The sequence below is a fragment of the Gymnodraco acuticeps genome, unplaced genomic scaffold (assembly GCF_902827175.1).
Source record: "Gymnodraco acuticeps unplaced genomic scaffold, fGymAcu1.1, whole genome shotgun sequence".
In the NCBI taxonomy this organism is placed as follows: domain Eukaryota; kingdom Metazoa; phylum Chordata; class Actinopteri; order Perciformes; family Bathydraconidae; genus Gymnodraco; species Gymnodraco acuticeps.
The window spans coordinates 194,019-219,016 of NW_022991470.1; the positions used below are offsets into that span (position 1 = coordinate 194,019).

General features: G+C 40.3%; 2 protein-coding genes across 8 annotated transcripts in view; both read right to left on the reverse strand.

Annotated features, from left to right (window-relative positions):
• LOC117533011 (WD repeat-containing protein 76-like) overlaps window positions 1–24,998 on the reverse strand; it is a 30,549-nt gene that overhangs the window by 908 nt on the left and 4,643 nt on the right. Inside the window, exons 1-14 of one of the 3 annotated variants that reach the window (XM_034196645.1) lie at window positions 7,115–7,355; window positions 6,792–6,908; window positions 6,639–6,707; window positions 6,412–6,504; window positions 3,677–3,735; window positions 3,185–3,302; window positions 2,930–3,031; window positions 2,649–2,689; window positions 2,365–2,514; window positions 1,072–1,192; window positions 822–934; window positions 644–742; window positions 169–321; window positions 29–82 (exon numbers count right to left, since the gene is read on the reverse strand). In XM_034196645.1, coding sequence (XP_034052536.1) covers window positions 29–82; window positions 169–321; window positions 644–742; window positions 822–934; window positions 1,072–1,192; window positions 2,365–2,514; window positions 2,649–2,689; window positions 2,930–3,031; window positions 3,185–3,302; window positions 3,677–3,735; window positions 6,412–6,504; window positions 6,639–6,707; window positions 6,792–6,908; window positions 7,115–7,150 — 1,325 coding nt within the window. In that variant the 5' untranslated portion in view covers window positions 7,151–7,355. Of the gene's footprint in view, window positions 1–28; window positions 83–168; window positions 322–643; window positions 743–821; window positions 935–1,071; window positions 1,193–2,364; window positions 2,515–2,648; window positions 2,690–2,929; window positions 3,032–3,184; window positions 3,303–3,676; window positions 3,736–6,411; window positions 6,505–6,638; window positions 6,708–6,791; window positions 6,939–7,114; window positions 7,356–24,998 lie in introns of those variants that run through there. The other 2 variants (XM_034196647.1, XM_034196646.1) reach the window with 2 other exon arrangements.
• On the reverse strand, window positions 12,954–24,704 carry wdr76 (WD repeat domain 76). 5 transcript variants are annotated; one of them, XM_034196650.1, is made up of 15 exons: window positions 24,480–24,704; window positions 24,149–24,294; window positions 24,002–24,064; window positions 23,775–23,867; window positions 22,864–22,922; window positions 22,050–22,167; window positions 21,795–21,896; window positions 21,514–21,554; window positions 21,226–21,375; window positions 16,713–16,833; window positions 16,463–16,575; window positions 16,285–16,383; window positions 14,036–14,188; window positions 13,896–13,949; window positions 12,954–13,804 (listed from the first exon to the last, which is right to left on the reverse strand). In XM_034196650.1, the coding sequence occupies exons 2-15, from the start codon at window positions 24,260–24,262 to the stop codon at window positions 13,549–13,551; spliced, it is 1,536 nt and encodes a 511-aa protein (XP_034052541.1). In that variant the 5' UTR covers window positions 24,263–24,294; window positions 24,480–24,704; the 3' UTR covers window positions 12,954–13,548. The 5 variants fall into 5 exon arrangements, with proteins under 5 accessions (XP_034052541.1, XP_034052540.1, XP_034052542.1 ...); XM_034196649.1 differs by having other exon boundaries at window positions 16,713–16,871; window positions 21,222–21,375; XM_034196648.1 differs by having other exon boundaries at window positions 13,549–13,804; window positions 16,713–16,871; window positions 21,222–21,375; window positions 24,149–24,265; window positions 24,480–24,693.

The window sequence follows — 24,998 nt, forward strand, 5'->3', positions numbered from 1 at the left end:
TGAAAGCATTGGGTCATAGTGGATGTACCTGATGGATGTCAGCAAGGGAGACTCTGCAGTCATTGCAGATGTGTCATATATTCTGTCAAAAGAGATCAGGATGGACATTGAGCTGAGATTGAAAAGAAAAGTTTAACACAATTATTCCAAGTGCTGAGTCGGCTTCACCTTATGTAGTTATCCACACAGGTTGTGAGAACTCTGTTTCCTGTTCGAGGGGAGAAATAAGCGCTGGATATGCTTAAAGAGTGGCCCTGCAGCGTGGAGACTGCCTGACTGTGATTCTTCTTCAGGCATCTGCTGTCGTAAATACTCACTACACTGCAGACAAAACGTAAAATCAGTACAATGCAATAGACAACAAAATGTTGAGTACCTTCATTCATCCCGACGAGGGGAAATGTACATTGGTCCATCAAAAGTGAAGAGCCATGCACAAAATATTATAGATAAAAATGAAATGACACAAATTACAAAAATACACATACAAATAACCAGAATATTTTTTTTAAATAAGTGTAGGAATAAAGTAGTGTAATCACAACTTTCCCCTCAGTGGGACGAATCAGGGTATTCTGAGTCTGATAAAACAAAGAGAAATGTGGATGGAATGATTCTAATATGGGGTATAAAATGTTTATACCTGTTTTCTGCAACAGCAAAGTACTGCTTCTGTAAAGGATGTACGCTAACACAACGCAGAGTCTTGGGGTCCAAAGAGTGGAGGGACTCGTGGGAGTTTCTGCAGAGAATTTAAAGAGCAGTGTAACAAGTTTCTGAAACATCATTCATAAAACATAATTTCAACAAGTACCCCTTACCCTGGGGTGCGCCTATCGACGATGGCGACTTCTCCATTCCTGTTCCCAACCAATAGTGTCGAACAGTCATGTGACAGAAAGTCAAATGTTCTCAGGTCATCTTCAATAAACACCTAGAGAACAATATGCAAACAGATTTAAATCAGCTTCATGAGGTGGTACTGATATTTGCAGCTCTTTCCGACCTATGGATGTATGAGGTTTACCTCACAATCTTTACAATACGAGTTTCAATTAGATATCATCTCACCTCATCAAAGACGGCCTTCTCGACATCCATGCAGCGCAGAGATCCGTCGTAGCTGAGGCTCAGCAGGTGGGTGGGCTGAGCTCTGGAGAACGCCAAGCAGCTCACAGGACGAGTGTGGGGCCTGAAGAGTAGCACACCATTATCCCCCCAACCCCCCCCCCTGAGGGAGCAAACACAGGCAGGAAAAGGAGTTTTTCATATTATATAAAAGTGTTATACATTGTGTCCATCGTCTAACATCCTGTGGAGTTCAAAGGTTCAAATGCTTTATTGTCATATGCACAGCTACAGTGTAGATATGGCAATGGACATCTTAAGTCCCAAGCTCCTCCAACAATGCAACATAAATATATACAGTCCCCTCCAGAACTATTGGAACAGCGAGGCCAATTGCTTTCTTTTTGCTGTACACTGAAACAATTAGGTTTGACATCAAAAGATGAATATGAGACAACAAATTTCAGCTTTTCATTCCAGGTATACATCTATATCTGTTAAACAAATGAGAAGATAGCACCTTTTGTTTAAACCCACTCATTTTCTCAACATGTGAGCAAAAGTATAGCAACAGAGACTTAAAAGTGAATAATACTTAGTATTTAGTTGCAAATCCTTTGCTTGCAATAACTGCATCAAGCCTGCGACCCATTGACATCACCAGCTAACAACAAAAAACATCTGTCAGTAACATTCCAATACTTTTGCTCACTTGAAAAAATGGGTGGTTCAAACAAAAGGTGCTCTCTTCTCAGTTGTTCAACAGATCTAGATGTAAATACCTGGAATTAAAAGCTGAAATACTGACCTTTTGTCTCATATTCATCTTTTGATGTCAAACTTAATTGTTTTCAGTGTACAGCAAAAATAAAGCAATGGCCTCGCTGTTCCAATAGTTTTGGAGGGGACTGTAGGTGCAAGTAATGAAGGAGAAGTTAACTACTACTAAGTAAAGTAGAATTAGATTATCTGAAAACGTAATGTAAAAGGTTCCAGACTTAAATGATTGTGCAGTCATGCTTGTTTCAAGGTAAATTATAACATTATCCTCATGTCCAAATGTAAATGTCTCGCAACTTCAATAAATTCAGTTTGAACAGATTTTTTTTTTTAGATAAATAGAGTGGGAATTTGTGTTATATGTTGTTTTACAGTGGTATCAAAGTAGTTTTGAGAATCATATATTTTCACTGATATTGGTATTGACCCCCAGCTTTCTGAAATTGTGGCCTTCCTAGTTAGTATGGCTTTCCTAAATGTATAATATATTTGAGAACAGAGGAAAAGCGCACCAACTTCCAGAGTCCTAGATGTCCCCCCATGTCTCCGGTGGCCATCAGCAGGCTGCTGGTGCAGGGGTGGAAGGCTGCAGAATAGACGCGCTGCTTCACCACTTTGGCCACGGTGTCCTCAGTTATCCTCATGATCTTAAGGGCAGAGCAATACCTGCGTGAAAAGATTAGAGAGATTTGTATGAACCTTGTGTTGAATGAATGAATGTTTGATTCTAAAACAATGGCTAAAGAGAAACTAATATAAACTGAGGGATGGTGCAGAAAGATCATAATTTTAAATCTTACTCTTTCAGCTTAAGGTCCATCTTTCTTTCTGTCGTCGAATCCTATAAAAAGAAACATTCATTAAAGACGGATAAGCAAAAAATAATAATATTACAATACAAAAATTCTAGACTACATATCTCAATAGACATTTCCAAATATTTTAAAGTGTAAATGCTATTCTGCCTTTTGATGGCACACATCAACAGCACTGTGTTTCTTTATGGATGTGAGAAAGAATCAAATGAAGGAACCAACAAATATATAGAAACACCCCAATAGAGAGGAAAGGAGAGTCTTACCTCGGAGCAGAGCTCCAGAAGTTGTGAAGGCAGCTTGCTTCCCTGCTCCATGTTGACAGGATTCATGGGCATAGGGCCAGCAGGATGCTTGAGCGACAAATACTTTAAAGCAAGTTAAAAAAACTCAAGTGAACAACAGCAAGAAATCATTTAAAACAAAAAGCAGCAAGAAGAGGAATCCATGGAGAGACAGAGCAGCAGAGTGGCATGAAGTGAAGCATGATATACATTATAACGTTGTTTACATGTAGCTACCGGTGTATAGGTCAGCTTCCCACTGGGTTCAGGAGGAAGGGTCAGGGTCTCTGCCTTAATGTTTAGGAGACGAAGGGATTTCCGAGCTGGCAGGACTTCCTTTACAGCAGCATGTGACCTAACAACACAGAGAGGGAGCATTACAGTCACATCTATCATCCTTTTAGCACTCTAGTGATGTCAAAATGCACATTTTCTAACCAACAAGTAATTAATGATCAGTGGTATGAAATTAAGAAAGAAAGCAAATGCTGTTGTTTGAAAAGATGTAAAGCTATATAACAATATCTTTACTTAATGACAACTAGCTATCAAGTTGTTGTAACCAATGAAGGAACGTATTATTTACACTTCCTACTCTTTCCTACAGTATGCTTGCTTAAATCTGAGTTAAAAAGTTCCCAGATATATTAAAACAGCAGCATGAGGCATGATAAACACATCTGAAGTCATGCCCACACATTCATTTTCTTTAGAAATCACTGATCATACCTCATCAGACCTCTCTGCGATGGCTTTGGACGTGTAAACTGTTTCAACTCCTCCATTGCCTTTTGATAAAGAAACAATTAATAGAATTTAGACCTGTGCTTTTTGCATGAGACCACAAGAGAAATAAAACACAGGAACACCATTGAGAAATGAGTTTATCCAGATTCAAACAAACTAACTTCTGTCCCTACTATTTATTTTATGAATGCAAACATATCAAAGTAATTTGGACTGTTGAGGGGATGTGATGTAGTACAGAAATGAGTATGAGAAATTAAAAGCTGCACTTTTGAAAACATCTTATTATTTAATGTAAAGTATATATTACAATACATTTACACTTGTATCTTATAACAGTGTTTTTTGATGCATCAGTACATAACATATCTTCTTTTATTCATTACTGTACAACTAAATATTCTTCTGTTTGACTTTTAGTTGATTCCCTTGATAGCTGCCACTGGTAGTTTCATGAAATGGGATTCAGACTATATTTTCGACAGGTCAGCCCATGGGGCTAGGGTGCTTCTCAATATGCTAAATTGAGTCTATCATGGAGGTTTAATTGCACCTCGAGGAGATGAGGGAGCTTTGTGCAAGAAAACAAAGAAGTATAAGTCTGTGTGTCGGTAAGTAGCTTGATGTATAAGTGCAGCACCTCCACATGGTTTGAAGCAAGTCATACTATGTAACTGATGTCTATGGAGCTATTTCAGGGTCATAAGTTTTGATCATTCAAAAAAATACAATTTATTTGAAAGTTCAAGTTTTTATCCTGAACTTTGAAAAATACAATGATGTATTCAAAATAAAAATAAGTATTTGAAATAATTTTTCAGGTTGAATATTATTTTGATTCAGTTCAGCAATTTTTTTTGAATAAAATATGTATTTTCAGATATCACTTTTATACATATTTTGATATTTGAAACCTTATTTTTTTCAGTTGCAGATTTTTCGTTTTCAGATTCAAAACAATTATTTTTTCAGTTTCAAATCTTGTTTTTTCAGGTTTCACATTGCTTTTCACCTTCAGATCGTTTTTCGCTTTCAGACCTTTTTTTTTCGCTTTCAGACCTTTTTTTTTCGCTTTCAGACTTTTGGCCCTGATGTTGCTTGGGGGGGGGGGGCGGGGCTTAGCAAAGAGTCGTTTGGCTTCCTGAGTGACAGGCCTCCCACTGTCATGTTGCCTTCATGGATGTTAGGTAGCGCGAGAAATATAACTCAATACTTTCTATACACGACAATACTCCCGTGATTGGTGGTAAACAAAACTGATACCAGCGTCAAAGTTCCGTTAAGCGAGCTGTTGAGCATAGTAGTTGGCAACAAGCAAGGTATAAGAGCAATAAACTGTGCTAGAATGTGAAATTACGTATCCGCAATTAAGCAATGTCCTTCCCCACTTCCACGTAGCTCCATGAACGCAGCATAGTATTGGCTTGGTTTTTGCGATCAGAATCAGAATACCATTAGACCCCGCACAAAACAACAGACTATAACACCTCTTGTTGATAAATAACAACTATTTGCAATATGTGCAATATATATGCCGATAAAACTGTGCAATATATACCTGGCTGCTAAATCCGCAGAACTGTTACAGGGTGTGTATTATGTAAAATGTGTAACTTTAAAAAAATGTATAATTTATTTTTTTAATCTTTAATACTTTTTGTATGAATGCTTTAGGTAACATTACGCTGTCTTTGGCTCTTCTCTGCTGTAACAATGTAAATGTATCCCCTGTGGGACGTCTAGGGGCTGTGCTGGTGCTGGTCTGACCGCTGCAGGAAGGAAGGACCTGCGGTATCTCTCCGTGAGACAGCGGGGGATGGCGTCAGGTCCACCAGAACAACCTGCTGGCTCGTTGCGGATACGTAATTTCACATTCTAGCACAGTTTATTGTGCTTATACCTTGATATTTGCCAACTACGATGCTCAACAGCTCGCTTAACGGAACTTTGACGCTGGTATCAGTTTACCACCAATCACGGGAGTATTGTGTATAGAAAGTATTGAGTTATATTTCTCGCGCTACCAAACATCCATGAAGAAAACATGACAGAGGTAGGCCTGTCACTCAGGATGCCAAACGACTCTTTGCTAAGCCCCGCCCCTCCCCCAAGCAACATCAGGGCCAAAAGTCTGAAAGCGAAAAAAAAAGATCTGATAGCGAAAAAACAAGATTTGAAACTGAAAAAATAATTGTTTTGAATCTGAAAACAAAAAATTGCTGAACTGAAAAAAATAAGGATTTAAATATCAAAATATGTTAAAAGTGAAATCTGAAAATAAATATTTTATTCAAAAAAAATTGCTGAACTGAATCAAAATAATATTCAACCTGAAAAATTATTTCAAATACTTATTTTTATTTTGAATACATCATTGTATTTTTCAAAGTTCAGGATAAAAACTTGAACTTTCAAATAAATTGTATTTTTTTGAATGATCAAAACCAGCGCCATATAGATGGCGCTGATCAAAACTTATGACCCTGAAATAGCTCCATAGATGTCACTTAAAACTGTTGCTATAGAACCAAGGATTTCTCATTTGATCCTGAAGTTCCCCACAGGGATAAATAAAGGTTAATTTTATCTTATGTTATCTTATTTGGCAGCTTCTGGCTCCTACGTCCTCATATCTCTCACATGAGAAAGTGATGTAAGCAAGGAGACAGAGTAGCAAAATACAAAGCACCCTGGGACGACCTCACTAGTCTTCATACCTGGAGTATGTTCATGGAAGACAGAAAGGCTTGGTTCTGTCTAATGTTCTCCAGACGCTCCAGTTCATATGCTGAAAGTCCTCCATCTCCATCCTGTGTTACACAAAGACACAGCACTGACATTTTACAAAAAACATTCAGTTTCTGTAGGAGCTGAGAATGTAGAGACATGTAGTGAATAAAAGCACAATGAACATGATAAACTGAGTAGGGTAGTTCATACTTACAGATGTACAATCCTCTTTAATGTCCTCTCTGTTCCTCTGGCTTTTGTTTTTGAAGTCTGGAGTTGTTTTCTATAAGTAAAATATGGGCATATTAACAGAAACCAAACAAACATACTCAATGATACTAAATGTTATTAAGAAAGTGTCTCCTACCCTTTTCTTGCTGTGTGTATTCACTGATTCCGGTGAGTCATTGAAGCGTATAGGAGGCATTGCTTTTCTTCGTGCAGATCGTCGGACTGGTCCATCGAGAACCGGAGGGGTAATTTTCTACAAGGTGTACACAATTAATGTAATTGACTGGAAAATAATAAAACAAATGCACACATTTTAGCAAAATTCAAATACTTTCAAATGTTTGCCTCAACACGTTTAACACCAACCATTGACTTATATGCATAGAAAAGCTAACACAGATACAATATGCTGAGTAACCTCATGTTAATTAAACCAGATAAAAAACGTCAACTACTCACCTGTAATTTCAAAACAAGTACGCGTTTTGTTGTCATTTTAGTGCACTTGTAGCAATTATAATGAACTATTTATGCAAAGAAAAACTCCCAAAATGCTATTTCTAAGCAGCCTACAGCTGTTAGGTGAGAGATTAAATAGGACATTTCGCGCCACATGCTTTCAATGTTTTTTAACTTGCTCTGCCTCTCTGTGGAGTAGCATGAAGCTGCCGCGTCGGAGACCGCAGTCCTGGGACCCTAGTTGTTCGTGACACTGCCACCTAGCGAGTAGGAGACATTAATATGAACGACAACGCACAGTGTGAGTAATGTGAAGTGTTTTTAAAGTTGTATTTGTTTAACATTAATAACAATTCCGGTGTCTTGAAATGAAGTGTGATTAGCTAACGTTAACTATGATAGTCTTAAGGCAATACTGTGGGTTTTCTCCGGAAGTTTTTCCTTGTACGATGTGAGGGTCTAAGGACAGAGGGTGTCGTATTGTCATACTGATATTCTGTACAAACTGTGAAGTCCACTGAGACAAATGTCTCCCTTTTTGTGCAGGGGAGTTACTCTTGCAATTTTGAAGTCTTTGGGTACTTTTCCCTGTTTTATGGAGAGGTTAATTATGTGAGCTATGACTGGTGAGATGGCGGTTGCTGTGTCTCTGGAGGGGATATTGTCGTGGCCAGTGGCCTTGTTAGGTTGGAGGGCGCTCAGTTTAATGAGTACCTCTGCTGTTGTTACCCTTGCTAGACTGAAATCATCTTTGGTACCCCTAGGTTTTTGTAGTAGGTCATGATGTGATCTACTCCAAAAAGCCCTGAGTGGGAGGGTAATTTATTTACAAGAGTTGTGGCTATGTTTGTGAAAAAGATGTTCAAGTACTTGGCCACATCCAGTTTGTCTGTGATGAGCCTGTTATCTATCTTTATGTTTAAGTTAGAAAATCTCGTTTTAAGTTGTTTACTGCAGCCAAGCTGGTTATTGAGTAATTTCCAAAGTTCACGGGGTTTATTTTTGTTTTCCTCAGTTTTGACATTGATGAAATTCTTTTTGGCAGTTTTGATCATGGAGCTTACGTCATTTCTTAGTCTGTTTCTTTCAATTTTGAGTTCAGTCACGTGGGCCTGGAGTTCACTGCTCGTGCTTTTGGAAAGCATTGACTGACTTTTATGAAACTCAGAGCATTTTTTGTCTCTGGTTTTCATGGCGGTCAGTATGCTGGAGTGCATCCACGGCTCAGCGCGATTTTTTACCCTGGTTGTTCTTAGGGGGGCCAAATCATTGAGTATTGCAGAGAATTTGTTTTTGAAACCAAGCCATGTTTCTTCAACTTGTGTACCACTGAGCTCATCTGACCAGTCCAGGCTCTCCAGTTCTAGGTTAAAGGCCTCGCTAGAGTAGTTTTTGAGGTCTCTAGATATGACTGTTTTGTGACAGCCGGCCCTTTGTTTTAGCTTTTTGCGGGTACAGAATATCATATAATGATCACTTAACCCGCATGCTATAACCCCTTTACTGGAGATCCTGGACTTGTCAGAGGTCAGAATGAGATCAATGGTAGTTTGTGTTGTTTCACATACCCGGGTGGGTTGGGTGATTAGCTGGCTGAAGCCGTGCAGATCACAAATCCTACTGAAGGGCTTGAAGACGGACGTGTCTTTACGTTGCATATCCGTGTTCCAGTCTCCAATAATAATTGTCTCTACATCCCCCACATCAGCCAAACATCCATCTAATGTATCATAAAAGTCACTCTGTTCCGGTGGTCTATAGATTGTCCCGACTATTACAGATTTAGCATTGTCAAAAAGAATTTCAACCCACACAGATTCAATATTTTCATGATGCAGGTCAGTACGGTTTTTGAAATTGGTGTCTTTATGTATGTACATGCAGACACCACCTCCATTCACGTTCCTGTCCCTTCTCACTACAAGATAATCTTCAATTTCAATCTCTGAATCTGTAATGGAATTGTCCAATTTGGTCTCACTGTAAACATCGCGTTGCGATGAAAGCAGTTACTAATATAATATCCAAGGGATGCATGCAGAGCTGTCATTGGCTGAGATAAGTCCGGCCGTGTGTCACGCCTCCACCGTTCCCGGAAATGCATCCGTGGAGGAGCTGTGGAGGATGCATCAGTGTCTCCTCGGTTAGAGAGAGAGCCTCCTCGATGCTCGGTCCTCGAAGTGTATTTAGAGAAATGAGATGTCCTTCAACATGGCGTGCTGAAATTAATTTCCGGGTCACTACCGGAGGACCGAGGAGTCGAGGAGGGGAAATTTGAGTATTGAGAAACCTCTCTCGATGCTCGGTCCTCGAAGTGCATTTAGAGAAATGAGGGTTGCTTTCGGATATTTTAAAAATCAGCTCCTAAATTCTAACCCTGGTTGCGTTCCGATAATCCAAAAATCAGCTCCTAAATTCTAACCCTATCTCCTATTCCTTGACCTCTGAGTGAAACGTCACGGGGTTAAGGGATAGTGGATAGGATAATTCAAAAGGATTTAGGAGAAGAGACTGCGAGAATCCGAATGCACTTTCACTATCAGACGTGTTTATGATGCGCCAGCGGACGTCATAAATGTGCGTCTGCTGCTGCTGTGGGGAAACTATGGAAACTACAGTTTTCTATACAGCGGACTACAACATGGATGTTTAATAAGAACGAGGGACTCATCAAGAGACTCTGCACCATGCTCTGATGCTGTTGCTTTGCTTTATGAACGTGGACAACAGAGAAACATATTCTTCATGACCAAAGTTGGAATTGAAATAAAAAATGAAAGTGAAACTTATGCTCGTCACCCTCTCCCTCCGGTCCTCATTAATACAAAAAATGATCCCAATACGTATGATTGTATGAACTATGAAAATATCTTAAAATCAATACAAATATATTTATTATAAACGTTAGTCTTTAACACCTATCACTGTGTACATCACCATTCAAACATCTTTTAAAAGTTGAACAAACTCCACACAGCTCAGTGAAATGTTGACTTTATTTGATCATTTCAGTAAAAACTAACGTTCATATTTCTCTTTTTGATTATAATACTGATGAACGTTCAGAACAAAGCACTTTGGCAAGTTACCACATACGTTTAAAAAAAAGCTTAATAAGCACCGTAACTTTCATGATATAATTTCTCCGTCATAATCGATTGTTTCCGTGAACGGCCGACTGTTGTGTGACGTCAAATGCTGCGGCTGCAAGGCATTGTGGGGCAGCATTTTCTCCTCTCCTTTCGGTTAGGGAGGTCCAGTGGTTCCTAAGCTAAAGGAGGTTATAAAGGAAGTTTGAAACCTCCTTTCCTATCATTCTAGAGAATTCGAACGGCACTTATCATAGCTGCCACTGAGGGACTTCCGGGTCATTTCACTCCATTAGGAAGGTTCCTAAGCTAAGTGGACTATTCGACTGCAGCCGAGATGTCCTTCAACATGGCGCGCTGAAATTCATTTCCGGGTCACTACCGGAGGACCGAGGAGTCGAGGAGGGGAAATTTGAGTATTGAGAAACCTCTATGGATTCTATTTAACGGACCTATTTGTTTATGATAGTATCGTTCGTTCCGGTGCACTCCGGCAGGACTATAGCACATCGAGATTAAGATTAAACACATTTCTTTCACTTGGGAATACACTTAACTATGGGGAACCAGATTTGTTTAAAGTACTGTTCGTGGTAATTTGAAAACAAATGCCGGTGGTGTCGGATACACACGAACACGCACACAGAGCGGAGCTGAGCACACACACACACACATCATGCGCCCCGGTGACATCTCCTTCATAAAGCGAGGGGGAATACTCTGGTAGTTCGATGTGTGTATAGGTGTGTGTGGTTAAACGTAGCAGCCTCGATCTCTATTCAGCGGTTCTAATGAAGGGAAACGCAGTGAAGTAAACAGTAAAAGGCACAGCTCTTTGCAGCTGGTGCTGCTCTTCTCAGATTCTGCTGAGTTACACGTTACTGCCTCCAGTGCCCTGTACGACGAAGCCAGTTCAACAGACCCTGGACCTGAATATGTTCGATTTACCCGGCTTAACTGACCCTAACAAACGCGATGTCGATAAGCGGTCCTACGAAGCTGGTTATCAACTCAGTAAATCAACCAGGGTTTCTCTGTCCGGCTGAGAGCGCGCTCAGGTGAAAGGGACGGGGTTAGCAACATTTGACCAATCACAAACATGGAGACGCGTGCTGACAGCGCAGCGTCATACTTCATGAATGAATAGTGTAAATAGCCAATCCTGCTTCGTAGTACAGGCCACTGGTGCCGCTGAGATTTCATAAAGTGAAGGAGGTTTTCCTTCTATAAAACAGCTGTGGGCAGCAGATACTGTGAGTCACGGACAGGAATCCCTCAATTTAAATAAAACGAGGCCACGCTTTATTAACTCGTGCGCACGAGTTACTAAAGCGTGCGCACGAGAAAGTAAAACGTGGCCACGTTTTATTTATTTTTCTCTCTATGAACCCTCCAGGGCTCCGTAGAAATGCCTCTCGGTCAAACTGCATGTTTATCTTTTGCAGCCAGGTGCATAAACACACTAACAGTTGTTTTTGAGTAGCCAAGCACCTCTTCACAGACATATTTGATTTGATTTATTTCGAACGTGTAATACAAAAAAAGAAAATACTGTATGATACTGTAGAATGATACTGTAGAAACGAAAGCAGTATCAAATTGATAAACTAAATATTATTGACTTACAAATTATATATAAACAAATGATCTACCTAATTACACATCCGAAAAGGCATGGGAAGGAGTTCACTCTTATTTAACCCCACCCCTTCTCCCAAAAACTAAATTAACAGTTTTGTTTTGTTTTAACAAAATATACATCTAAATGTATGTCTACATACAATATACATTTATAATTACATTATATAATTCTTACAATATATATATATATTTACGTTGTATGTCAAATTCACAAGACAAATATAAAAGACTATCTTTTTACATCTGACATACAAAATACATTTGTTATTAAAAAAACAAAACATAATAACAACAAATTGTTGTTAATAATAATAATTTAATTTCTGTAAGGAAAACATATTTTCATGCATTTTTAGATCGTTAATAACAAGCATGACAATGTCTAAAGAGACTCGCTGTGTATGAGACTCAATACTCGCTGCCGCTGGTTGTACTTTTGCGGGCATCCAATTCTGTAGCGATGTTGCAAAAACAACTATGGGTCATAGGAGTGCGGTCCTGAAACTGCAGTCTCCGACGCTGCAGCTTCATACTATTGTCTCTGTGTTGTGAAACAGAATCCTAGCAGCTCTTTGGCTATTGTTCACGCGTCATCAGAAAAAGGGGGCGGGTCTATGTTGTCAATATTAGCCATCGTTAGAATTTGATTGACATCTAATTCCTTGCCTCGGTCTTTAACTTCCACAGAACTGATAATGTCGCCAGCCTTCGTCAGATGTGGGCAATAGCAGACGATAAAAAAATACTGAACTTCTCAGAGTAAGTTAAAAGTGCTTTCAGTGAAAGTAAGCAGATAAATGAGGCAGCACTGAGCCAATACATAAACAGAAATGTACCTCCAAACAAGGCTGCTCATTTCCAATCACTGAAATAAGACTGGTGTAATTTATTTATGAATAAATGTAATCTATTCTTGAAATCTGTCAGCTAGTGCAGCTTCAAGTTTGATCTAAAATTCACAGCAGAAACAAACCTCCAAAATCAGTGCCTTCACAAGTGTCTCGGCAATGTGCATGAGTGAAAACAAAAGACTTCTTAGTCACAATGCTGCCATCTTAAGGTGACAATGATACTATCACTAATGAAATTAGGAGCATTCATTCTAAATGTCTGGTAAAAAAAAGAAAATCTCAATCTTTATTGATACAGCAGCCACAAGAGAAAATAAAATATGTAAAGGACACAATCAATTTTACAGCAGGTACATTTACAAACAGAACATTATACAAATATTTCAAAATGTGCAATTGTCTACCTACAGTGCAATGTATGATGCGATGTATGATTGTAGGATTTTTCTAATTGATTAACAAAAACTAACCTCAAAGTGAACAGGTATTCCTAAATTAAATTGCAATCCAAACTAAATTCAGTCCAGACTTCACGACACTGCCGCTCACTCACAATCTGCCAGCAGTAGAGTTTGAACAGTCTCGCAAACTTACTAGATGATTTAAGATGACTTATGTGCAAAGTTAAAACATAATAAAACATGAACCTGTGACTATAGGTGTGTTTTGCAACTGCATTTACTGTGAGAACTAGGACAAACGTATGGATCTACAGAGGGGATTAAACTCGTTCCAAACACTGAGATATCCCTCTATACTGAACGAGAATAGATGGACGTAAACATTTCTTACATGGTCTTGCTACCTAACTGCAAGCAAACAGGTTTTATGGTCGCATATTCTGGTTTTCATCTCAGTCGGTAAATACGTGCAGGCGTCCTGAACTGTTGCCCCCCAGTAAGGCGTTCCTCGTGGGGTGGAAGGCGGTGACGGACTGCACCGTCTTCAGGTTCTCGTCATCTTTGAAGCAGTGCAGGGGTTTGCCGCTTTCGTGGAAAACCTCCACCCTCCGAGGATTGGACAGGCTACCCACCACAAAGCAATCTTCTTGTTTGGGGTCCCACACTGCTGAAAGTTTACTCAGCCAGCGGCCTGTGCGCATGTTGTGTCTGAAAATGAAGATTGATAAAACAGGTTGTGAGTGTGTCACCATAACACAGATCTCAGAACAATGAAAGCATTGGGTCATAGTGGATGTACCTGATGGATGTCAGCAAGGGAGACTCTGCAGTCATTGCAGATGTGTCATATATTCTGTCAAAAGAGATCAGGATGGACATTGAGCTGAGATTGAAAAGAAAAGTTTAACACAATTATTCCAAGTGCTGAGTCGGCTTCACCTTATGTAGTTATCCACACAGGTTGTGAGAACTCTGTTTCCTGTTCGAGGGGAGAAATAAGCGCTGGATATGCTTAAAGAGTGGCCCTGCAGCGTGGAGACTGCCTGACTGTGATTCTTCTTCAGGCATCTGCTGTCGTAAATACTCACTACACTGCAGACAAAACGTAAAATCAGTACAATGCAATAGACAACAAAATGTTGAGTACCTTCATTCATCCCGACGAGGGGAAATGTACATTGGTCCATCAAAAGTGAAGAGCCATGCATAAAATATTATATAAATATATAAATTACAAAAATACACATACAAATCAGGGTTTCCGTTAGCCGGTAATTACCGGTTTTTAGCTGGTAAAATTTAATAAAAACCGGTACATTCAAAACCTTCCGGTCAAAATGTCCGATGCTCCGATCGATTGGCCGCCGATCATTATCGGCCGATATTCACTCTTAATAGTTTGATCTGTGCTCTCTATAAAGGCCGATCAGGAGAGCTGGATCTGATCGATATGGACATAAACGCGAGTGAAGTGTAACCGGACGCGAGAGAGAGATCAGATCAGCTGCTGCTGAGACACACTCTGCTGCATAATCACCTGAAGCCCCGCCCACTGTTTAGCGAGCTGCATGAGAAACTGACGGGCTGTCAGGAGAGAGAGGGAGGGAGAGAGGAAAAGAGAGGCTCCGTTTCAATTCAATTCAAAACCTTTATTTATCCAGGTAAAATCCCATTGAGATCAATGATCTCTTTTTCAAGGGAGACCTGCAGCAGTAGGTTCCACAATAAGACATAAACAACAGAACAACAAAAGGACATCATACAGCAAAATGTACAGGGATTACAATTTACATATTTAACCACAAGTACAGGTACCAACAGCATCTGATTTTGTAGCATCCAACCGAGCTTTAAAAACATGTAGTGGTACTAGCTTGGTAATTTTCCATTCTTTTTGCAGACTGTTCCATGTTAGTGGAGCTGCACATCTAAAAGCTTTCTTCCCTAAGACAGTCCTAGCACTTGGCACATTTAATAAAACCACAGCATGCGATCTCAGGCAATAAGTACTTTCAATTCGCAGAGAGATCAGGGAGCAGATATAAGATGGTAGTTTATCCAACATGGTTTTGTAAATGAAAAAGTACCAGTGACTGAGCCTCCGTACAGTAAGTGATGGCATAACCGCCTTGGTATACAGGGTACAGTGATGCGTAAGTGCTTTACAATTTGTCAAAAATCTCAGTGCACTGTGATACGCAGCATCTAACTTGCTCAGGTAATTGGCAGGTGCATTCATATATAACAAATCACCATAATCCAGCACAGGTAAAAAGGTCACAGTGACTAGCCTTTTCCTGGCCTCAAGCGAGAAACAGGACTTATTTCTGTAAAAGAAACCATAGCCTAACCCTCAGCTTTTTTAGCAGGTTATTGACATGAAGTTTAAAAGTGAGACAGTCATCAAGCCAGATACCCAAGTATTTGTAACAGGTAACCACTTCAAGTTGTATTTCTTGCGTAGTTACAATATCCAAAGCAGTCTCTGGTGTATTTTTAGCTTTAGCTTTAGAAAAGAGCATTACCTTGGTTTTATCCACATTTAAAAGAAGCTTAAGCTCAGAGAGCTGAGCCTGAATAATGTTAAAAACAGCCTGTAATTTAACAACAGCCTCGTTAATGGAGGGACCTGCACAGTACATAACGGTATCGTCCGCATAAAAATGTAAGGTTTCTCACGTGTTATTGTTCAAAGTTAATTTAAACGTTTGAATAATGTGCTTCATCTACTACAAGTAGTTTCTTTGAATGTAATAATTATGTTGTTTGGAATCATTTATTGAAAAATGAATCTGAATTTTTCGATCTGTTACGATTATAAACTGAAGGGATATAAAAATTAGCCATGAACTGAGTTTAAACATCAGCATATCCGCTCAGAGTCCGGTAATTACCTGCTAACGGAAACTCTGCTACACAATTCTTATTCTTATTATTATTGAAACATGACCGGTAAGTTTCAAATTTGTCCGGTAAAATAAATTCTGTCCGGACATTTGACCTAGCGGAAACCCTGATACAAATAACCAGTATTTTAAATAAGTGTAGGAATAAAGTAGTATGAAAGCAATAGAGTAGTGTAATCACAACTTTCCCCTCTGTGGGACGAATCAGGGTATTCTGAGTCTGATAAAACAAAGAGAAATGTGGATGGAATGATTCTAATATGGGGTATAAAATGTTTATACCTGTTTTCTGCAACAGCAAAGTACTGCTTCTGTAAAGGATGTACGCTAACACAACGCAGAGTCTTGGGGTCCAAAGAGTGGAGGGACTCGTGGGAGTTTCTGCAGAGAATTTAAAGAGCAGTGTAACAAGTTTCTGAAACATCATTCATAAAACATAATTTCAACAAGTACCCCTTACCCTGGGGTGCGCCTATCGACGATGGCGACTTCTCCATTCCTGTTCCCAACCAATAGTGTCGAACAGTCATGTGACAGAAAGTCAAATGTTCTCAGGTCATCTTCAATAAACACCTAGAGAACAATATGCAAACAGATTTAAATCAGCTTCATGAGGTGGTACTGATATTTGCAGCTCTTTCCGACCTATGGATGTATGAGGTTTACCTCAGAATCTTTACAATACGAGTTTCAATTAGATATCATCTCACCTCATCAAAGACGGCCTTCTCGACATCCATGCAGCGCAGAGATCCGTCGTAGCTGAGGCTCAGCAGGTGGGTGGGCTGAGCTCTGGAAAACGCCAAGCAGCTCACAGGACGAGTGTGGGGCCTGAAGAGTAGCACACCATCATCCCCCCAATCCCCCCCCTGAGGGAGCAAACACAGGCAGGAAAAGGAGTTTTTCAAATGATATAAAAGAGTTATACATTGTGTCCATCTTCTAACATCCTGTGGAGTTCAAAGGTTCAAATGCTTTATTGTCTTATGCACAGCTACAGTGTAGATATGGCAATGGACATCTTAAAGAGCCTGTGACACGAGTTTCCCCCATCATCCAAACCCATCAATTTGAGTAAATATTGTCCCCTTGAAAACCGTTACTGAACTGATTTTGGATATTTGTACTTTGATAACCATTAATCTGCCCTTCAATGTTGACCATTTTCTGGATCTACTCTGGGATTCTTCAAGTCCCGCCAAATTATGTGTGACGTCATTGCGGGCACAGCGCTCCAGCTGCACCGTTCAGGATCCCAGCCTCTGCATGTAAACGCACGATGGCACACACAGACTTATCCGACCGGCCCACTTCGGTACCGGCCCATCGGGATCCCGATGGCCAGTCCGCCACTGCACCCAGCCCAGCCCACGTAAACTGTCAACGGGGGGAGCCTCGCTGCGGGGAAACGGTGGACCTAGCGTCCTGATCGGAGTGGGAATAATAATAATAATAATAATCCATGCATTTTATTCATTAATTTCCCCAACATTGTGGTGAAAAAACCACACGTTTAATCCATGTTGGTGTACTACAACTACAAAAAGCATCGGTTTGTTTTCTCATCAGGAAATGCAGACCGGCTCAAACAAACAATTTTTAATCATCATCCTCACGATCATTTAATCTATCATATGTTCGCCGAATTGACATGAAAGCACTAATAAATGTAGTTTCATCCACTTGAGTTTACAACTACAAAAATAATCGATTTGTTTTTATATCACATCCTACGGGAGGAAATTCAGTAGCTCTCACTACCGATTTTTAATCCTAATGTAATCATCATCTTCACCACGATCATTTATGTTTGCCGAATTGACATGAAAGCACTGACAAATATGAATATACTGTAGTCAACTTCATTAAAACGTTATTAACGTGCCTAAACCCAGTAATACACCATTTCTACGCATGACAACACACTTTGTCCGTGTTTGGCTCTCGCCGCACAGTGAAGCGTTCCCGCATTGACGTCACTTCCGGTTCCCCCCAAAACTTCAAAATTAGTCGAAGGAATTTCCCCGCGATGTTCGAAATTATTGATATTTATCGGAACGGTATCGCACCTTCTTTTTTAAACTGACGGTTCGAGATTACTAGTAGCCCAATATTTCATTGCACAACAGTTGTTGGGATGCTGTCACAGGCTCTTTAAGTCCCAGGCTCCTCCAACAATGCAACATAAATATATAAGACATAAAACAAATACACTCCCCTCCAGAACTATTGGAACAGCGAGGCCAATTGCTTTATTTTTGCTGTACACTGAAACAATTAGGTTTGACAGCTTTTCATTCCAGGTATTTTCATCCAGATCTGTTAAACAACTGAGAAGATAGCACTTTTTGCTTTAACCCACCCATTTTTCATGTGAGTGTGGATCCTTCTGAGCGAGTAAAGGACGAGCAAACTACGATGGCAAAACGTCTCCCCATGCACACCATCAGAGCGCAGCTTCCTGAATGCTGGCTTCATAACCAAACACGTAGCTTAATTATCCCGACGAAAACGTGTGTTACTTTCTCAGACTCTGAGGAAAACAGCAGCAGTGAGTCAGGCAGGCAGTAGCCTAGCTTTGTATCAACATATCCATCCATCCATCTTCTCCCGCTCATGGTCGGGTCGCGGAGGTAGCAGTTCCAGCAGAGAGCCCCAAACTTTCCTTTCCCTGGCCACATCCTGGGGGATTCCAAGGCACTCCCAGGCCATCGAAGAGATACAATCCCTCCACCTGGTCCTAGGTCTACCCCTCGGTCCCCTCAATCAATGTTTATTTATATAGCCCAATATCACAAATGTTACATTTGTCTCAGTGGACTTCACAGTTTGTACAGAATATCAGTATGACAATATGACACCCTCTGTCCTTAGACCCTCACATCGGACAAGGAAAAACTTCCAGAGAAAACCCACAGTTTAAAGGGAAAAATGGGAGAAACCTCAGGGAGAGCAACAGAGGAGGGAGGAGAGTAGAGACCCCCTCACCCCATCCTCCTGCAGCACCTCCCACAGTAACTCCCTGGGAACCCTGTCATAAGCCTTCTCCAAATCTACAAAACACATGTAGACCGGATAAACATATCCCAGGCTTCCTCCAGGATCCTTGCGAGAGTAAAAAGCTGATCCGTTGTTCCACGACCAGGAAGGAATCCGCATTGCTCCTCCTCGATCTGAGGTTCGACAATCGACCTGACCCTCCTTTCGAGTACCTTAGACTTTCCTGGGGAGGCTGAGTAGTGTGATGCCTCTGTAATTGGCACACACCCTCTGATCCCCCTTTTTGAAAAGGGGAACCACCACCTTGGTCTGCCACTCCTTCTGTACTGTTTCCGACTTCCACGCAACGTTGATGAGATGTGTCAAACATGACCGTCCCTCAACACCCAGAGCCTTCAGCATTTCTGGGCGGCTTTGCCACTGTGGAGTTGTTTGACTACCTCAGTGACCTCCCCCCAGGAGATTGGTGTTGATCCCCCATCAAACTCCAGCTCTGCCTCTAACATAGAGGGCGGAGTTGTCGGGTTCAGGAGTTCCTCAAAGTGTTCCTTCCAACACCCTAACACTCCATCAGTTGAGGTCAACAGCGTCCCGTCCTTACTGTACCCAGCTTGGATGGTTCCCTGCTTCCCCCTCCTCGGACAGTTTTCCAGAACAACTTTGGTGCGGCCCGAAAGTCCTTTTCCATGGCTTCTCCGTACCTATCCCACACCCGCTGCTTTGCTTTGGCCACGGCTGAGGCTGCTGCACTTCGGGCCCGTCGGCATCCCTGAAGGCCTCCTTTTTCAGTCGGACGGATTTCTTCCCTGACCCCGGTGTCCACCAGGAGGTTCGAGGGTTACCGCCCCTTGAGGCACCTAGGACCTTGAGACCACAGCTCCCCGCCGCCTCTTCGGCAATAGAGGCTTTGAACACCGCCCACTCTGGTTCAATGTGCCCAGCCTCCACAGGGATGCCCGAAAAGCTCCGCCGGAGGTGTGAGTTGAAGGCTTCCTGAACTTGGGCCTCCTCCAGACGTTCCCAGTTCACCCGCACTACACGTTTGGGCTTACCAGGTCTGTCCAGAGGCTTCCCCCGCCACTCGACCCAACTCACCACCAGATGGTGATCAGTTGACAACTCCGCCCCTCTCTTTACCCGAGTGTCCAAAACATACGGCCTCAAGTCCGATGATACAATAACGATATCGATCATGGACCTTCTGCCTAGGGTGCACTGGTATCAACATATATAGCCCTATAATATATAATCATTCTGACATCAGAAAACGATAAAGCTTTCATTTCATGATTAGGGATTTTTGGCGACGCTCATATTTTCAGTGTTTTCCGTTTTCTCTGTAGTTAGATTGGTTTGTTATATTCAGATTAGGGCTGCTCGATTATGGCAAAAATCATAATCACAATTATTTTGGTCAATAATTGATATCACGATTATTAAAAACAATTATCCATTTACTTTGAAAACATCAATTTCTTTAAAAAAAAATGTTGGACAGTATGTTTTTAACAGTTGATTACCCTGAACTTTAAGTATAATTCAACTTTCTTTTTTTTTAAAGATTAAACTACGATTAATTGCACAGCCCTAATTCAGATATGAATAATAGAAACTAGAACTAAATGTTCCGTGTGTGTGTGTCCTCGCTGCTTGTTCACACACACAATAAGAATCGGAGCTTCTGCTGTGTATACCGCTGCGTCCGTGCGCTGTGACTCTCATGAGCTCTCTACATTTCATTTATATTTCAAAGGTTCATTATTACAGTTTTATTTTATATTTTATGTGAAGCACAACATACCATGCTGTTATAATAAAGCTCTTTGTCAGCCTTTGAAACTCAACCCATTTTGGGAGGGAAAAAAATAATATGTATTTATAATCATAATGTATCATAAACATGCAACGATTAGTCGACTAATCGCTTAATTTAATTGGTCGACTAGAAAAATCTTTAGTCGAGGGCAGCCCTACTTGTTTCAATAAAAAATATAAGGTTTGATAAATAGAGTGGAAATTGTTGTTATTATAAGTTGTTTTACAAAGTAGTTTTGAGAAACATATATGTTCACTGATATTGGTATTGACCGCCAGTTTTCTGGAATTGTGACCTTCCTAGTTAGGAGTCAGATCTTCCCAGGTGATCTTGGGATGACCTACTGCCCTCCATTGATTACATACAAATGTATAATATATTTTAGAACAGAGGAAAAGCGCACCAACTTCCAGAGTCCTAGATGTCCCCCCATGTCTCCGGTGGCCATCAGCAGGCTGCTGGTGCAGGGGTGGAAGGCTGCAGAGAAGACTCGCTCCTTCACCACTTTGGCCACGGTTTCCTCAGTTATCCTCATGATCTTAAGGGCAGAGCAATACCTGCGTGAAAAGATTAGAGAGATTTTTTGTTGCCTGTATTGTGTTGAATGAATGAATGTTTGATTCTAAAACAATGGCTAAAGGGAAACGAATATAAACTGAGGGATGGTGCAGAAAGATCAGAATTTTAAATCTTACTCTTTCAGCTTAAGGTCCATCTTTCTTTCTGTCGTCAAATCCTATAAAAAGAAACATTCATTAAAGACGGATAAGCAAAAAATAATAATATCACAATACAAAAATTCTAGACTACATATCTCAATACACATCTCCAAATATTTTAAAGTGTAAATGCTATTCTGCCTTTTGATGGCACACATCAACAGCACTGTGTTTCTTTATGGATGTGAGAAAGAATCAAATGAAGGAACCAACAAATATATAGAAACACCCCAATAGAGAGGAAAGGAGAGTCTTACCTCGGAGCAGAGCTCCAGAAGTTGTGAAGGCAGCTTGCTTCCCTGCTCCATGTTGACAGGATTCATGGGCTGAGGGCCAGCAGGATGCTTGAGCGACAAATACTTTAAAGCAAGTTAAAAAAACTCAAGTGAACAACAGCAAGAAATCATTTAAAACAAAAAGCAGCAAGAAGAGGAATCCATGGAGAGACAGAGCAGCAGAGTGGCATGAAGTGAAGCATGATATACATTATAACGTTGTTTACATGTAGCTACCGGTGTATAGGTCAGCTTCCCACTGGGTTCAGGAGGAAGGGTCAGGGTCTCTGCCTTAATGTTTAGGAGACGAAGGGATTTCCGAGCTGGCAGGACTTCCTTTACAGCAGCATGTGACCTAACAACACAGAGAGGGAGCATTACAGTCACATCTATCATCCTTTTAGCACTCTAGTGATGTCAAAATGCACATTTTCTAACCAACAAGTAATTAATGATCAGTGGTATGAAATTAAGAAAGAAAGCAAATGCTGTTGTTCGAAAAGATGTAAAGCTATATAACAGTGTTTCTCAAACTTTTTCATACCAAGGCCCACTGAACCAATAAAAAAACACTCGCGGACCACCTAACTCCACAAATATCCATAATCACATAGTTTTTTTAGAACAGATTACAAACCGCCTGAAAATGGTACAAACAAGTGTGTTGAAGGTGTTGCGCTGGGCTATATCATGCAATTGAAAGTGACACTTGACACTCCATTGCGGAGATATTACTGCAAAACTCAAATGTATTTATTTATTTAAAATGTGAAATTTTACCAATATACTCACGGACCACCAGTGGTCCGCAGACCACACTTTGAGAAGCACTGCTATATAACAATATCTTTACTTAATGACAACTAGCTATCAAGTTGTTGTAACCAATGAAGGAACGTATTATTTACACTTCCTACTCTTTCCTACAGTATGCTTGCTTAAATCTGAGTTAAAAAGTTCCCAGACATATTAAAACAGCAGCATGAGGCATGATAAACACATCTGAAGTCATGCCCACACATTCATTTTCTTTAGAAATCACTGATCATACCTCATCAGACCTCTCTGCGATGGCTTTGGACTTGTAAACTGTTTCAACTCCTCCATTGCCTTTTGATAAAGAAGCAATTAATAGAATTTAGACCTGTGCTTTTTGCATGAGACCACAAGAGAAATAAAACACAGGAACACCATTGAGAAATGAGTTTATCCAGATTCAAACAAACTAACTTCTGTCCCTACTATTTATTTTATGAATGCAAACATATCAAAGTAATTTGGACTGTTGAGGGGATGTGATGTAGTACAGAAATGAGTATGAGAAATTAAAAGCTGCACTTTTGAAAACATCTTATTATTTAATGTAAAGTATATATTACAATACATTTACACTTGTATCTTATAACAGTGTTTTTTGATGCATCAGTACATAACATATCTTCTTTTATTCATTACTGTACAACTAAATATTCTTCTGTTTGACTTTTAGTTGATTCCCTTGATAGCTGCCACTGGTAGTTTCATGAAATGGGATTCAGACTATATTTTCGACAGGTCAGCCCATGGGGCTAGGGTGCTTCTCAATATGCTAAATTGAGTCTATCATGGAGGTTTAATTGCACCTCGAGGAGATGCGGGAGCTTTGTGCAAGAAAACAAAGAAGTATAAGTCTGTGTGTCGGTAAGTAGCTTGATGTATAAGTGCAGCACCTCCACATGGTTTGAAGTAAGTCATACTATGTAACTGATGTCACTTAAAACTGTTGCTATAGAACCAAGGATTTCTCATTTGATCATGAAGTTCCCCACAGTGATAAATAAAGGTTCATCTTATCTTATGTTATCTTATTTGGCAGCTTCTGGCTCCTACGTCCTCATATCTCTCACATGAGAAAGTGATGTAAGCAAGGAGACAGAGTAGCAAATGCAAAGCACCCTGGGACGACCTCACTAGTCTTCATACCTGGATTATGTTCATGGAAGACAGAAAGGCTTGGTTCTGTCTAATGTTCTCCAGACGCTCCAGTTCATATGCTGAAAGTCCTCCATCTCCATCCTGTGTTACACAAAGACACAGCACTGACATTTTACAAAAAACATTCAGTTTCTGTAGGAGCTGAGAATGTAGAGACATGTAGTGAATAAAAGCACAATGAACATGATCAACTGAGTAGGGTAGTTCATACTTACAGATGTACAATCCTCTTTAATGTCCTCTCTGTTCCTCTGGCTTTTGATGTCTGGAGTTGTTTTCTATAAGCAAAATATGGGCATATTAACAGAAACCAAACAAACATACTCAATGATACTAAATGTTATTAAGAAAGTGTCTCCTACCCTTTTCTTGCTGTGTGTATTCACTGATTCCGGTGAGTCATTGAAGCGTATAGGAGGCATTGCTTTTCTTCGTGCAGATCGCCGAACTCGTCCATCGAGAACCGGAGGGGTCATTTTCTACAAGGTGTACACAATGATGTAATAGACTGGAAAATAATAAAACAAATGCACACATTTTAGCGAAATTCATGTACTTCCACACTTTTGCCTCAACATGCTTGCTCTACTCTACTCTCGTTTAACACCAACCCTTGACTTTTATACATAGAAAAGCTAATATGCTGAGTAACCTCATGTTAATTTAACCGGATAAAAAACGTCAACTACTCACCTGTAATTTCACAACAAGTAAGCCTACGCGTTTTGTTGGTATTTTAGTGCACTTGTAGAAATTATTAGAATGAACTTTTTATGCTTAGAAAAACTCCCAAAATGCTATTTCTAAGAAGCCTACAGCTGTTAGGTGAAAGACTAAAGAGGACATTTAGCGCCACATGCTAGAAATGTTTTGTAACTTGCTGCCTCTCTGTGTTGTGAAACAGAATCCTAGCAGCTCTTTGGCTAGAGTTCCCGCGTCATCAGAAAAGGGGGGCGGGTCTATGTTATCAATAGCCAATGGGCAGCGTTACAATTTGATTGACATCTCATCCCTTGCTTCGGTTTTTAACTTCCACAGAACAAGTGATAATGTCGCCGCCCTTCGTCAGATGTGGGCAATAGCAGACAGGAAGATGATAAGAAAATACTGAACTTCTCAGACTTAAGTAAAAAATGGTTGTGCTTTCAGTGAATGTAAGCAGATAAATGAGGCAGCACGGAGCCAATACATAAACAGATGGAAGTGAATGAT

Bases quoted from the DNA above. Each gene is read 5' to 3' on its own strand.
- wdr76 (XM_034196649.1), bottom strand. From the start codon at position 24,262: ATGACCCCTCCGGTTCTCGATGGACGAGTTCGGCGATCTGCACGAAGA. The intron at 22,923-23,774 runs GTATGAAGACTA...CTTTATCAAAAG, and splicing joins CTTCCATGAACATAATCCAG to GCAATGGAGGAGTTGAAACA. The intron at 21,376-21,513 runs GTAAGATTTAAA...CTTTTCACGCAG, and splicing joins ATGGACCTTAAGCTGAAAGA to GTATTGCTCTGCCCTTAAGA.